The 15,438-nt window shown below is 34.3% G+C and overlaps 1 protein-coding gene and 1 long non-coding RNA gene across 3 annotated transcripts; one reads left to right on the top strand and one right to left on the bottom strand.

Annotated features, from left to right (window-relative positions):
• Positions 1–4,299: 4,299 nt before the first annotated feature.
• Positions 4,300–6,156, bottom strand: LOC119995373. Its single transcript, XR_005467667.1, has 4 exons — positions 5,247–6,156; positions 5,019–5,166; positions 4,843–4,909; positions 4,300–4,641 (listed from the first exon to the last, which is right to left on the bottom strand). It is a non-coding gene; the product is annotated as an uncharacterized LOC119995373 (long non-coding RNA).
• Positions 6,157–9,297: 3,141 nt separating this feature from the next.
• On the top strand, positions 9,298–14,283 carry LOC119987571 (probable UDP-3-O-acyl-N-acetylglucosamine deacetylase 1, mitochondrial). 2 transcript variants are annotated; one of them, XM_038832514.1, is made up of 7 exons: positions 9,298–9,484; positions 9,555–9,863; positions 11,044–11,250; positions 12,307–12,408; positions 12,907–12,971; positions 13,403–13,547; positions 14,116–14,283. In XM_038832514.1, exons 1-7 carry the CDS (start codon positions 9,350–9,352, stop codon positions 14,158–14,160), a joined length of 1,008 nt encoding a protein of 335 aa, XP_038688442.1. In that variant the 5' UTR covers positions 9,298–9,349; the 3' UTR covers positions 14,161–14,283. The 2 variants fall into 2 exon arrangements, with proteins under 2 accessions (XP_038688442.1, XP_038688449.1); XM_038832521.1 differs by lacking the exon at positions 12,307–12,408.
• The last annotated feature ends 1,155 nt before the right edge of the window (positions 14,284–15,438 follow it).

Below are 15,438 nucleotides of genomic sequence, written 5' to 3'. Positions count from 1 at the left end.
CTCTTCATTCGTCTTTGCCCCACACCCACACCCACACCCACACCCACTTCACTCTCTTCAGTCCATCGGTTTGCACAGATGAAAACGAAGGCGAAAATGTCAGTGGCAAAAGCGAAAATATCGATGATCTTTTTGACGCCGAAAGATGAGATCCGTGTTTTTTTAGTGAAACGTCGTTTCTTAAAACTCCGATGATCGACGAAGCAGCTCCTGGGAGCTTCGAGCGCGACCGAGATTTTGCGTGTTTCGTTCGAGACGGAACGTGTAGCCAAACACGCGATCTGCCCAAAACGACGGTTTAAACGCAAATAATTGCGTTTTGATGGGGATAAACGGGGCCCCAAACGGGCACAATTTTTATTCTAGGGGATTGAAATTTCGTTTCAAAAGAAACTTGAGAAAATATTTATAAATTTGGGATAATTAGCAATAGATCCTCAATCAAACTTTTATTTTAATAGGTCTACTCTAATTTTTTTCAAACACATAAGATACGTAAGTGAATAAGATTTATTTCATTAAGAATAAAATATTTAAACTTCTTTTTTTATTAATCATAGTACTCTCAACTATTATTTTACTCCTAAATTTCAACAATCAAATATTTCTCTGACATTAATGTGTTTGAACAGTCATAACTCACTCGTTTGAATTTTGATTGAGACTATCTTTTTGGCAATGGAAAAAAGACTCGAATACCCACAAAATTGTGTCCAATATATTTTTCTAAATTCGAATATTTTAAAGAACAAACCGAGGCTCAAAGTTTGTGCATCGAAGTTGTGTTTCTGACATTAGTGTGTTCGATATCAGTGTGTCAGATAGTCATAACTCACTCGTTTGCGCTTCGATTGAGAAGAATTTTATGACATTTGAAAGAATACCAAAAGACCCACAAAGTTGTGTCTAATATTCATTTGGAGATTTGAACATTTTAGGGTCAAATCTAGGTTCAAAGTTTACAAATCGAAGTTGTATTTCTGACATCAGTGTGTTCAGATAGTCATAACTCACTTGTTTGAGTTTCGATTGAGACGATTTTTATGGTGTTAGAAAGAATACTCGAAAACCCACAGATTTAGATCTAATATTAATTTTGGAGATTCGAACATTTTAGGGGTCAAATCTAGGCTCACAGTTTACAAATTGGAGTTGTATTTCTGACATCAGTGTGTTCAGACAGTCATAACTCACTCGTTTCAGTTTCGATTGAGACTATTTTTGTGGTGTTCGAAGGAATATTCGAAAACTTACGGATTTATATCTACTATTAATTTGGAGATTCGAACATTTTAGGGGTCAAATGTAGGCTCAAAGTTTACGAATCAGAATTTTATTTCTGACATTAGTGTGTTCGAACAGTCATAACTCACTCGTTTGAGTTTCGATTGAGACAATTTTTATGGTGCTCGAAAGAAGACTCGAAAACCCACAGATTTCTATCTAATATTAATTTGGAATTCAAATATTTTAGGGATCAAATATAGGTTCAAAGTTTACAAATCAGACCTGTATTTCTGATATCATTGTGTTCGACGTCAATGTATTCGGATAGCCATAACTCACTCATTTGAACTCTAATTGAGACAATGTTTATGATGTTTAAAAGAAAACTCAAATACCCACATATTTGTGTCTAATACATAATTGGAGATTCGAACATTTTATAGGTCAAATAAGGAATCAAATTTTGTACTAAAGATAAATTTTTGTTAATGTTTTCGTCTTTTGTTGTGTTTTTTTTTCCAACTGGGAATGGTTTAGTTTTGTTTGTCTCTGATTTGTGAAATTTTAAACATGCAGTGCAGATAAATAAAATGCAGTGTATATAAATTATATGCATTATAGATAAATAATATGTAGTGGACATAAATTCACATGCACTGCACATAAATTAAGTTTACATGCGAGATTTTTTTTTCATCTCAAAATACATTGATGAGTGATCTTGTTTGAAAGAATTTTTCATGTTGATTGAGAGTATGTAATTTTTTTCAAATTTTGTCATGTATTTTTGAGAGGTAAATCATTCTGAAATTTCGTTTAAGAAAAAAAGTAACAATTGATGATGTTACGTGCTTGAAAAAATTTGAGAGGCGCAAATTTCATATGATGTAATTTCTTTAAATTAAAAGGGACGTATATGTAACTTTGTAATTTATGTCCTTATTCTTAATTTTTTCTTGTTGTCCTTATTGGAATAAGTTTTGTTGATTTTGTCCTTATTGATACTTGCCTCTATAAATTATGGGTCCGTTTGGTAGAAAATTTTGAGAGTAGCACATATGCTAATAGTATATATGCTAGTTAAAATCGTAACATATATGCTGTCGAAAATATTGATAGTATTTGGTTCAATTTTTATTGGTATCATATATGTTGTTTAAAATATTGTGGCAAACTATTGACATGAGTATTACATTAAATGGAATAATTAATCAACTTTTAAATAATTTTTTAAATAATCATTAAATAATTAATTTTTTAGCTAATGATTCATTTATTCATTTATTTAATCGTTAAATGATTAGATTCTACACTTCCAAATAATTAAATTATTATTTATTTATTTGTTTAATCATTAAACTCAGAAGTGTAGAATCCAAACTCTCACCTTTATTCTAGGGCACAAAGTGCAGAACTTAAAAACTCAATTGATATCAAACACTCCACAATATTTTTAGTCTCCTTTCATTATACTATTCATATGGATGATGCCCCAGCCCCTCCAGCAACTGAAAACCCTAGTTCCCAATAACCCAACATCGCAAACTTCTCGAACTGATTCGATGGTGATGGGTATTTCTGAAAAATCAAGTGAAGGGAAAAAATTGGAGGGTAGTTTAGAGAAGAAAATTCATATTGCTCAAATATGATCCTCCAAACTACAATTTCATAATTGCTTCAAAAGGGTGCATTTATTGTACTTGAAATTGTTGGTGTTTTATAGGTGTTTGGCAAGACAGTAGCATATATATACTATTAGAAATTGTGTGTCAAACATGCACTATATTTTATGATTGTGTTTTTTTATAAGTTTAAGGGATTGGAAATATTTGAACTCTAGATTTACCATTGGGAGAAGTCTTAATCCCTTTTCTCTATTTTCTTCACAAAAAATTTTGGGTAACTAAGTAAAATAACCCTTACTTTTATGTGTGGAAAATATAATTCCCTTTATGAATATTATGCAACAACTCTACACCAAAAAATAACTGATGATTTGTATGGATCATAAAATGATTTATATACATAACCGTTGATATGCATACCCATTTAAGAGATTTTGTGAAGCCAACCGAGTTTACAAATGGAGTCAAAATTTTGTGAACTTATATTTGGTTATAAAATTTACGAACTTGGAAGAAGAGAGAAGGGAGTCGCAAAATGATGCGAATTTGATAGTCGTTGCTCAACGGCCATGAACAATGACTCTCTACCGCTCCTCAACCATCCAAACCCACCATAAAACCAGAGCAAGACATGGAACTCATATCATAACTAGAGAAATTTTGCTCACCAACTAGGTTCACTCTCACAAAAGGGGGTTCGACGTGGGTTTCCAACAACTGTTTCAGCCGCAATCATCCTTATCTACCTTAGTTGATCTTCCTCCGTTGATAGGTATTATTCGGTCATTGCTCATAAGTGATGAATTAAATGATCATCATAATGCTGATCATTTCGAGTCACAAATTCCATTCGAGGTTGTTCCTTTAGCAAGAGATAGTCAAAGGACTCTGAATTTCTCAAGTGACGATGATAAACTCCTCGTGTCTGTTTGGTTCAATACCAGTAAAGATTCAACTCAAGGGAATGCTTAAAAATCAGACAGATATTGACAAAGAATTAATTAATACTTCAACACCCATGGAGGTCCCTATTGGACCATAGGTCTTACATGTTTGATTTTGATGATATAAATCCATTTGTGCTATTTGAATGATGTTTGAATTATGATATATGAATTTGAATGAATATGTCAAGTTGTGTCACTTACTTGCTAAGTATGATTAAATGTGCTAAGTGAAAGTCTTAGGCCTATACATGAGAATTTGACACTCATTTGTGCATGAGAATAGTGTTGGAAATGTGTAGAAACGACCAATTAGGAGTTTCAACTTTGATTGTTCATAACTTAATCGACTCAAGTCCAAATGACTTGAAACTTGAATCATACACTCATACTAGCATGGTACCCGCGTGTTGCTGCGGATGTTATATTTTACCTCTAGAAGATTTTGATATTCATGAAGTAGAACTTAGAAATAATTGTAAAAACTGTTGTACTGTTCAAACTGCCAAAAAGATATTTAATTCAATTGTCTCTAATACTAACAGTTTTCAAAATATGAAGCAGACCATCATAATCATGAACAACAATAATGTTAATGATGAATAACTATGTTGCGAAATTTGAATCAATTAGCTAAAACCTTTTAACATCAATTCCTCTGTCATGCATAACCAGCTCTTCTTCCTGAAACTACATGAGTGAGTCTTGTATTCTTGCAGCTTCCTTGAGCCCAACGACCTTTTCCTCTAAGCTCTACATCTCCAAAACTTCAAATGTTGAGCCCAACAACAACTAATAACCAAATCGAGAAACCCCATAAACACTGCTTCAATTAGAAATCTCACCTGAAAAGAGGTACCAAAGGGAGCAGTTCTCGTCAACTTTGTCACCCTCACAACTCTTATTTTGCAGTTCATATAAATTGATTACAAAAACTTTCATTTGTTTCGACTAAAAAATGAACCTAATATTGTGTAAGGTGGCACTTCGTATCAACCTATATCAACCAATGTTTATCATGGTTGTCAAGAATCTCTACACATTACCTCAGCCAACATGTAAGATAGATAGGCCATTAATACCATCAAAGAAAGCTCACGAATGCTTGAATGTCTGTAAGCATATAGAAATTCATACAATTAGACAGCATCCTGGATTTGGATTTAAAAAGAAATGGTAAACATTGTTTTGTCCACATTATTCTATGGGATTAAATGTTTACCTTCCAAAATATAAGGTTTTGTGTATCAATGATGTCAAAAGTTCGGCCAGTGGAATAGTTAATCTTGATCAAAAGTTTAGCGGTGATTATCAGATGGCCAAGAGAGCTGTATTTTTTTGCAAGTTCTTTAGTTTCAAAGTAGCCTAAGCTGCCGATAAAATGAACGCTCAGTTGCTGGAAAAATGTACTGGAATATCATAGGAGAAAATATGGAAAGTTCCACACTACCTTTAGGATTGTTGTGTTCCATAGTTAGGATCAAGAGCTTTAAGTGTAATAAGACCCCACCTGAAGAACAATGCAATGTGAGAAGCTGTCTAAAAGATACAAAAGTATCAGTCAGGAAACTCAACACCAATAATGAGATGTCATGCATGGCTTCCAAGCACTCAAATAGACGCTCCACAGCCTATCCTCCTTCATCATCCTATAGCGGAAAAAAATAAACATGCATGTCAGAGTAATGTATATTTGCCACCAATACAATTGAAATTTTAAGAAAACTAATCAACCAAATATGTGTTGCCAGAAATTGAGTTCCTTCTCTAATTAATTTCAATCTCTCCTAATCACGTAACAGGTCCGAAATAGAAAATTATACCTTTGCACCTTGATCACCTCCACATGCAAATGGTGTTTTTAGGCAACCAATGAAAACACAGCAAGAAATAAGCTTAAAAAAGATAAACTGAAGACTAATTGTCACTCACCAGTTGCATTTGAGCAAAGCGTACGTATGTACTATTATGAGGAAGTTTGTATCCGCCTTTGCAACAATAGCCTTATAGTTGAACCTGAATCAAAAATAATAATAATTATAACCCAGTAAGAATCGTAGTTAGGGCATATAAAAGCAGAGAAGAGTGAATGAAAGGGAAAAAAAATTAAGGAAATGCAAAGGGAACAGGAAACAAAGATAACCAACATTATGTGAAAACAGCGGCATACATGAATGAGTAAGAAAAAATTAGCAAGGTCCTACCCCCACATCATACATATACCTCCTCCATTATTTCCTCTTGACCCATAATTTGAGTAATCAAAATAAACAAATGTCCAACAAATTCCATTTTGAGTTGAGGGAAATTGAGTTCATCAAGGCTATGACACTCACCCAAGGGAAAGGGAAGAAATACATATACCCAGTAGCATTGTAACTTGGTGGCTACATATACAACATACTTGAATTAGTATAGTTCGAGAAAATATATTATCTTGATTGAGATTTATTATGCCCTAGCTCCCTGGCTCAATATGTGTTCCAAATTGATAGTTTTTTGCTCAACTCAACTAAAACATATGATTGATATGATCTTACTAGAACAAAATTCACTCTAGAAAATATAAAGTAAAGTGTTTTTTTGATGTGACTTAAATATATGTTTGTGTGCTAATCGGGGTGTCCTTTTCTTAATCAAATCCATGCGAAATCTCTTTTACCAATTTTTTTAGGCTTAGCTTTTGGTGTTGGAAGTGCAATGGCCCAGTAATTGCCAGTAATAATTTTTTTTTTTTTATCTCTATTGATGTTAACAATTTTGTGTGTGGTATCTTCCCAATAATTGCAAAACTATTCAATTCCAAAGTAAAGATGGTTGAGGACCTCAAATGGTTGTCTTGTTTTCATTAATGCGCTTTCATATTGGTGTTCTGTTTTGCGCAATAAATGGTTTTCATTCTATGATGATCTGTACAATATTATAAACTAAAAGCTGAGAGAAAGTTTAGCAACTTTTTTGTGAAGCCATGTAGGCAATTTAGGTTTGTTTATGTATGTCACATGGAAATTTAACAAAAAAAAGACCTCAAATTAATGGGTGATTTTAACCATTTGTTTGATGAAAATTTTAACATCACTTTTTACTACCTCATGAATAAAATTAAATTGAAGTTAACGCTGAAGTGATGGTTTCCTGTATGGCTTTTCCCCTACCCTTCTATTCATCTCCTCATGCATTGATTCATTCACGACTCCTTGGTTGAAGCTTTGCATTCAATACTTAAACCAGACCATATGCACTATGTTCACGCAACTTCCAATCATCTTCTATTTGTTGTATGCATCTGGATAGTCCAATGTGTTATTTCGTGCTTTGGGATATCTGCTTTTGATGGGTTATTGGGTAAGTTCAATTCTGATTTTGGTCTTTTGGGTTATTTTTCCTTGAATTTGCAATACATTATCTCTCTATGTTCTTCCTTAAAGCAGAGCAACGATCGGTTTAGGTGAGGACGAGTCATGTGTAATGAGGTAGTGAATCATGCGTGTGGGTATATATATAAAAATGAACCGTCTGAATCAACAAAGAGCCTAATCATTTGAGTCAAACGTCTGAATCAAGCATGCACTTGGCGAGTGAACAAAGGGTTTTACCTCTTCTATAGGCTTGGGCTTCTCTCTTATTAGCAACATGTTTCAAGCAATCGGATTGGGTTTCTCTCTGCTTTAAATTTTTTTATCTGATAGTCTCAAATTGTTTTCTAGCTTTGCATCTTCTATATTTGTACTCTCTCATTTTGTTTTTTTTTGGGTAACTATCATATTCGCGGGACCGAATCCTTAAACCGCTCGATGCTAGGGATATTTCCAAGGTGTACCTCCGCTGGATTGGCAATTATGTTTTTTTACCTTTCCTTTTCAAAGTGCTAACATTATGTCTTTCATTTGGTGCAAGGCTTTTGCATTGTAAATTTTTTTTGGTATTGAAAATTTTTAACGAAAACGAAAAGAACATAACCCGAGTGTAAATTTTTAATTGAATTTCTTTTTCTTTGATCCTCTTCTAAGTTTCATTGTCAATTGGTTGGATTGTTCATAGTGACTGACATTGCAAATTTTGGGTTCTCATAATGCTCTGAGAATGTGCAGCCTTGCACGACAGTTAAAAAAGACCAATACACAGAAGTGTTTTTAAATTTCGTGACCTTTTATAGAATATTAACTATTAAAATTTTAATATAATACAGTTGAGTCATGCGAAATGTCAATTTTATTTTTGTTTGTCTGATCGTTGTCAACAAGTAGCTTGAATATGACCTTACTTGATGCACACATTATAGGTTAACCATACGATCCTTCAATTTTTTTTTGTAGTGTCCTTGGAGTTCATACTTGTTTTATAAACCAGAATGTCCAGTGTACATCGAAGCACACACCTAGCAGATCAGCCACTTTACTTTTTTTTTTCCTTTTTCATATTTATGCTCTCGCTGAATGTTACTTATATACATATTGAATTTGTGCTCGCAGTTGATTTCCTCCGTTTGATGTGTCATCTCCAATCATTTGTTCAGTCCATGTGATGAAGTCATCTTTGGTGCTTCTATTCTTTCAATGTGATAAAGCTGTTTTGGTCACTCATATATTCTTTTTGGTGATCACATTCTTTGCTTTATTCAACTCAAATTTCCAAGTAAAGGTATTTTCGATCTATATTAGTTATTTAGAGTACTTTAGGAACTTATCACGTTCAATCTATTATCTTTAGTCTAAGCTTTGTGCAGGATCGGGAGGTTGTCAAACTTAGGCAGCAGCTCAATGAATTTATTAAGGAAAGGCAATGGTGGGTAACTGTTGCTTCAAATATGGTAACACTTGCGATTTAAAATCTTTAGTTTCGCTAATGTCTTTGGTGTTTTGTGTTTTCAGCCCAATTTATTGGATCTTATTTCGCCGATCTCCTTAAACTTGACATAGATGTAGTTATAGTCTATGTGAATTGCATTTTCAATATGCTTGTGTTGAATATAGATTCAAAATGCATGTGTTGAATTTAGGTTTATGTTTATTTGTATTTGAGACCCTTATCGTATATTGTACCTCACTTTTACAATTAGTGAATTACATTTTCTTCGGATCAATAAATTGTTTGTTATATAAAAAAAGCTCTTATTTGTAAACCTTTTCGAAATTGTAAAACTAACCTTCATTTACCAAGCTATAAGACCGTGATATATCGGGTTGTATTATTCCTAACTTCCAAAATAACATTTTTAGAAGAAAATTCTCTTCTTCAACACAAGTGATATATGGGTTTGTATTATATAACTTCTCATCATGAAGTGCTAAATATAGCTCCCAAATGAGGAGATGAAAAATTTTGAAGGGAAATAAAGTTTGGTAATTAAGAGAGAGTTTCATATTAAAAAAAAATTCAAAAATATATAGAAATCACTTTGCATCCCCATTTTTCACCCACCATTGAAGTAAATAAATTATAGCATCCTCACTTTATACTATTTATGGATGTAAAATTTAAATTGCATCCCCAATTTTCAATTTATGCTTGGAGATGCCCTAAAACCTTGGTTTTTTGGGGAGGATCCATAACATGACCATCCCGCCAAAATGTCAATCTTTCTTCACAGGCAAGTCTTGGCTGCCCTGTAAGCTTCAACTCCGATCCGATCGATCCATGGCCGCATTCAGTGCCGTCAAGTCCTCCAGGCTCATCTCATGGAGATCGGTATTTCGACTCCCTAATCATACATACTTGTCTATGTGCGTGCATATATGTAATTTTATTTTAGGAACAGACTGGCAGGCTTCAGCAAACCCTAGCGGGCTGCGTAGAGCTGAGTGGGAAGACTCTACACTCTGGAAAGATTTGTGAAGTGAAGATATGGCCGGAGTTTGCAGGCTGTGGGAGGTACTTTGACTTTCAATCCAAATTGGTGCCTGCATCGGTCGATTTTGCCGAGGAATCGCCTCTGTGCACAACTTTATGTAAAGATGGTTTCCGAGTTCGTACTGTTGAGCACTTACTTTCAGCGTTGGAGGCTAAAGGTGTTGATAATTGCAGGATTGAAATTAAAAGTTTGGATTCTGAAGTTGGCGATGTAGAGGTTAGTCCTACAAAGTTATGCAAAATTGTCTTTGGATTTGTTCAATTATCTTTAATTTTTGAGCTGTATTTACCTTGAGCACATGTATTTACTGATTTTCGTGCTTGCTTTAGTGGAAGGGATACTGGTTTCATTTTTCAGCTGATATAAAGTGCAAAAGTATAGTGAAATCTTTTTTGGAGCAGGGTGGTGTTAGATGTTTTTGACCTTTCCTTTGGAATTTGATTCTTTTAAGTTGTTTTCTTGTTGTTGGAGGTTCGCTTTGGTATATGATTTGAACTTCTAGAATTAGTACTTGGGATGCTTCTCTCCTTTTCTTCATGACAATGTATGTTTCCCTGGATGGTAAGTGAATCTTGGTATATGAACTGTCAGCCTAATTTATGAGCCTTTCTAGACGATCCTTTCTCAGCTTTTTGGTGCAAATTGTTTAGTATTGTTTGACCTTCTTTTTTGTTTGTCTTAAATTATTCATCTACCTGTTAAATTTTCTCAACCAAAAGCAGGTTTTTTTTTCCCCTGTAACTGGCAAGCATTTCTTTGGACCATCACCATCTATAAGAATAATAGTGTCACTCTTAAAAATGATATGGAATAGACATGAGTTATTAAGTGGTTGAAACTGACTTTATAAGAGTCAAGCTGAATTTGGCTTTAGCGTTAGGCTAACAGAATCCCCCAATTGGCTGTTGGAAGAAAAACGATGAAGAAATGAAGCAAAAATCTTAGGCCTTAAGAGTATTACCCATATGGTAGTATGATACTTGGCCAGCAAGAACCTCTCCTCAATCAAGCCAAATGCAGACACATAAATTTTCTAATGTGAAAAGTATAACATATGTAGTTTCAAAATTTTCTAGTATTTTTTCTTTATCTTCAGAGCACATGAGTTGGTTGTTAACAAAAGGCGAAATCCAGTCACATTATTTGTTAGGAACTTGATTCATGGAGTCAAAATAGGAATTGTTATTATCCCTAGTAGTATGATGGTAAGTGTAATTTTTGTCTCACTTGTCAATCACATCCACATTGAGGAGGCCAAGGTTAGTCTTTAAATTTAATGTAAAAGTTGTATAAGTAATTGTAATTGTAATTTTTTTTTTGTATTACAATATCTAGAACAATGATTGTGGTTGCCAAGACATGAGAATACTGATAATGCTCTTACCAACTGGTACAGGTTCCTATTTTGGATGGGTCAGCAGGTAAGTGGGTGGAGGTGATAGAACAAATGGGTCTGAAGGTTGCAGTTGATCAGTCTGGCAACAGTTGTGATAAATTGGCGCCATATTTGAATGAACCTATGCATGTTTGGAGGAATGATTCTTTTGTGGCTGCATTCCCTTCACCTAAGGTTCTTATCTCCTATGGAATTGATTTTCCTCAGGTACTCATGTTACTGACTTGGACATTTATATTATATTCTGGTGTGAAACAAAACTGAGAATGAACTTCTGATTTCTAGTTTTCCCATGCGACAAATATCTTTTATTGAATGGTAGCTGCCATAGGATTGATGACAGGGCCTTATCTCTTATTTCTTAATGACTGTTCCAGAAATAGATAGTAGAGGCTGAGTATGGCTTCTGGAGATATATGCATTCCTCAGCCTTTTGCTTCAAAAGTTAGTTTTTTTAGTGGGTAGAATATGTTGGTTTACTGGACTGGTAAAGAATTTTAGGTATTTAATTTACGGAATACATTGATAGGTAAACTTGACCAACTGGTTGTTGGTTCCTGCCAAAAAGAAAAACGAAGAAGAAGAAAGTAATATATGTTATATACATATACACATGATACATTTTGGATCATCTTGCTTTGGGTCTCGCCACAAATGAGGTTGAATAAACTGTTCACAGTTATTGCAAAGTGCTGTCGTTGCTATCACTTATACATTCTTCTTGTTTTACTTGCGAGAACATTCTGAGAAAATGAGGCACTTAGTGCACCCGTTAGTTCAATAAACTAAAATCAATTATTCTGTAGCTTAAAAAAGCACTTCACTTCCCATGGTCATTATTGCCCATCGATTTACTAAAAAGGCATGCTCAGGGTTTAATGAAACTTGGGGTGTTTTTGAATAGATGGCTTTCTGTTCTTAAGCTTTGGTTGAATGAAACTTGCTCTAACTTGTTCACTTGTATGAAAGCCACGTAATCTTTAACCGTTTATGTTTTTTTGGGTTGCACCCCCTTGGTGCTGTTAATAAAGTTTTTCCTCTAAAAAAAAGGCATGCTTTTTTGATATTGTGTAGAATTGTGTATGTTATGTATTCCTGAATTTCTGTATAAATTGTTGGCACTGTACTCGAGTGCTTGCCATTGGCATTATATTAAGATCCAACTATACATAAAGGTTGACTCTCTTGTGACCCAAATAAAGTTCCATTACTGCTACTAACTAACCCTTGAATGCATTTTTTCCCTTTCCCTTATGGTTTAAGGTACCTGCCATTGGCTGCCAGTGGTTTTCTTCTGCTCCGTTCAATGGCTCTTTCTATGCCAAACAAATTGCTTCTGCAAGAACCTTCTGCTTGTATGAGGAGGTCGATTCTAACAACTCTCCATCTGGAGCATTCTTCCTGCTCACGTTTTCTTCTTTGTTTTCTTTGTTTTGTTTTTCCTTTTCTGTGTTTTTTGATTTGCTTATTGGGGGGGGGGGGGGGGGGTGATGGTTGGAATATTAATGTTCTAAGTCATTGTTACTATCACTGTTTAATTGTCTGTGATCAAATTTCTTGAAGAGACACTACATAGTAAATGAAAAAAGGAACTCTATTTGTAGGGTGATAACTAAGCTGCATCCAATAATATTCTCTCCAGGTACCGTGGGCTGAAAGTTCAATTCTGAAATTTTTATTTCAGCCTTAGCTTGTCTTCAATAGAATTTGCATGTCTGAGAGGAAGAGTTTCTTATCACCTGAAAAATATGCTCCTGGTTCTTCTGAATGAGAAGATTCTTCTTTGATTTTGTTATATGTGCACTACAAATATTGTTCAGATGGATATAGTTGTCTAATAACCATGTGGAAAAATCCTTGCAGGTGGAACGAATGCATGATGCTGGACTAATTAAAGGTGGCTCGCTGGAAAATGCTATCGTTTGTAGGTGAGATGCTTTGCTGATCCTTTGTGAATGAAGAAAGTCTTTTGATGGTGTAGGCTAACTGTACTGGCTACATCCCTAACCCTATGACATAACATGAGTTGATCATTCGAGGTACAGAACAACCACGACTACATTGCTGGTTAATAGCTGCACTGGTAAATAAAAGCTGTTTTAGTAGTATTTTGGGAGGTACTCAATTAAGTTTTAAATAATATACAAATTGCTAATACTTAGTTGTGCCAATACACATTTTTTGGCTAAACTGTCTGGTGTTAAGTTGTTTGATAAGTGATTCCAGTTACCTACGAGAAATGTGATTCACTCTAGTCTTGTTTACTTGAAGCAGAAATGGAAGGCCAAAGCCAACAAGAGGTTGGCTTTCATTTGTGCTTTCATTATATATGTAACTGCTGTTTTTTTCCCCCCTGCAGTGTCAGTAAAGGTTGGTTGAACCCACCACTTCGTTTCCCTGATGAACCTTGTCGCCATAAGGTATTGGATCTCATTGGTGACCTTTCCCTTTCTGCGACGTCTGGAAGTCAAGGGTTTCCCGTGGCCCATATAGTTGCTTACAAGGCAAGTCTCCTTTTACTTATTCTTGCCTGTTTGTATGGTTCTGTTATGTTAACCATCAATAAATTATTTATGATTATTTGTGGCCATAATATAAGTATTATTATCATGTTCAACATGGATGTGGCCCTATGGAATCCACAATTTCTCCTCTCGTAGGGCAAACTCATGTCCAACATAATAATGGGTATTAATTCAACATAATTCGAAGCCAAATGTGAGAAATAATATCAGATTAATTGGAAAGGAGATTGAGGTTGCCATCTTGGCTAAGATGCCTAAATACGAGGCATGGACTGGTAATTAACATAATTAATTAATTTGCTTCAAATTCATATTTCGAAAACTTAAATAATTTTCATTCTTTAGGAAAATGTGATACTTCCCATTCATGATATGTGGTCTGTAATGAGTTTTATTTACCTTGAGAGTTGTCTTATCAAGTAGAATCTATTAGAAAGAAGCGGCCATCTAACATCTACAACTTCATTCAGTTGACAGATTTAGCTGTTGCTGCCATTATTGACCAATTATTTCTTTTAGTTGCTGACGAAACACTCGTATGATTCAGGCTGGCCATGCATTAAACGCTGCTTTTGCCCGTCTTATCAAGTGAACTATTTGAATGCTCCTCTGAGAGAACAAAAGGGTATATGGCGCTCACATTTGGTAAGAACAGATAAACGTGGTCACTGTCTTATAACTCTATTTATTGAAGATGGTGCTGCTTATCAATTTACCCCATGATCAGATGATATGTCACCATATCATCTACTGGATATAATCTACTGGTTATAGATAGTTTCAGGAGACCACAAAAAACCTATATGCGTTGTTCATGGAGCGATGCCGCCCAAGGCAATGGGTTATTTACCTTGGCGTGTTCTGTTCTTTTATATTGCCTTCTAGGCATTGCTTTTCTACTGCAGATAACTGTGACAATGAAAAGGGTTTTGAGCTGAAATGGGTTTTCACTGAAATGCGCCTCACGAGCGCTTTCGAATGGCTTCAAAAGCATACAAATTGCTGCTTAAATATGTGGTTAAAATTATACAAGTATAATTGAATTATACTTCAGAATGCATGAAGTCCTAAACAAGAAGGTTGAACAGTCCACGGTGGTTCAAAATGTAATGTTTGCCCAGACATTCTTTGTGCCGATTTGGTAGGGTAGTTGTGTTAATTTTTAGTTAAGTTGTGGTAGAAATGATGAAATTAGGTGTTTGGTGATACTTTTACTGGAGATAACAGTTTTTTTGTTTGTATTTTTTAATTTACAATATTTTTTAAGCACAATTTTTTATTTAAAAGTTGATAATATTTGTATACAATATTTATACATAAATAATATGTATAATATAAATATAAAAATATATTTATTAAAAAGTTTTATATTGTAAATATATTTATTTATAATATAAATATATTTATATTTAAATATATAAATACTTATATATAATTTGAAATAAATATATAATATAAAGATAAATACTGTATATAAATATCTGATGTATATAAATATTGTCTATAATATTATATGTAAAAGCATGAGACTCACACCAAAATAAATTAACAAAAAGACTAGCTTTGGCATGGTCCATCAACCGCTCCACATGGAGCGCTTTTCAGATGTTCGGTGGGGCAGTCTAGGTTAGCAGGCCCGCCCCATGAAACGCCCATAATACGCTGCCTTTGCCATGGATGAAATTTGCTATTATTCCATTTTTTTTCTTGGATAAGATGAAACCACTTGAATTCAGCCAAAAACCAAGTCGAAGCTTGTGCAAGTTCTAATAAACATGGTTGGCCTAGGCATGCGCCTCGTCAATATTCAAATATGCAATCTAGCATCTACCGTGTGAAATTCTCATATGCGCATCACTTTTTAAGAGTG

This window comes from Tripterygium wilfordii, chromosome 3 (genome assembly GCF_013401445.1).
Source record: "Tripterygium wilfordii isolate XIE 37 chromosome 3, ASM1340144v1, whole genome shotgun sequence".
NCBI classification, from domain to species: Eukaryota; Viridiplantae; Streptophyta; class Magnoliopsida; order Celastrales; family Celastraceae; genus Tripterygium; species Tripterygium wilfordii.
Note: the sequence above shows the minus strand (reverse complement) of the source record. Positions and strands in the feature narration are given on the sequence as shown.

Bases quoted from the DNA above. Each gene is read 5' to 3' on its own strand.
- LOC119987571 (XM_038832514.1), top strand. From the start codon at position 9,350: ATGACCATCCCGCCAAAATGTCAATCTTTCTTCACAGGCAAGTCTTGG. The intron at 9,485-9,554 runs GTATTTCGACTC...TTTTAGGAACAG, and splicing joins GGCTCATCTCATGGAGATCG to ACTGGCAGGCTTCAGCAAAC. The intron at 12,409-12,906 runs GTCGATTCTAAC...AAATCCTTGCAG, and splicing joins CCTTCTGCTTGTATGAGGAG to GTGGAACGAATGCATGATGC.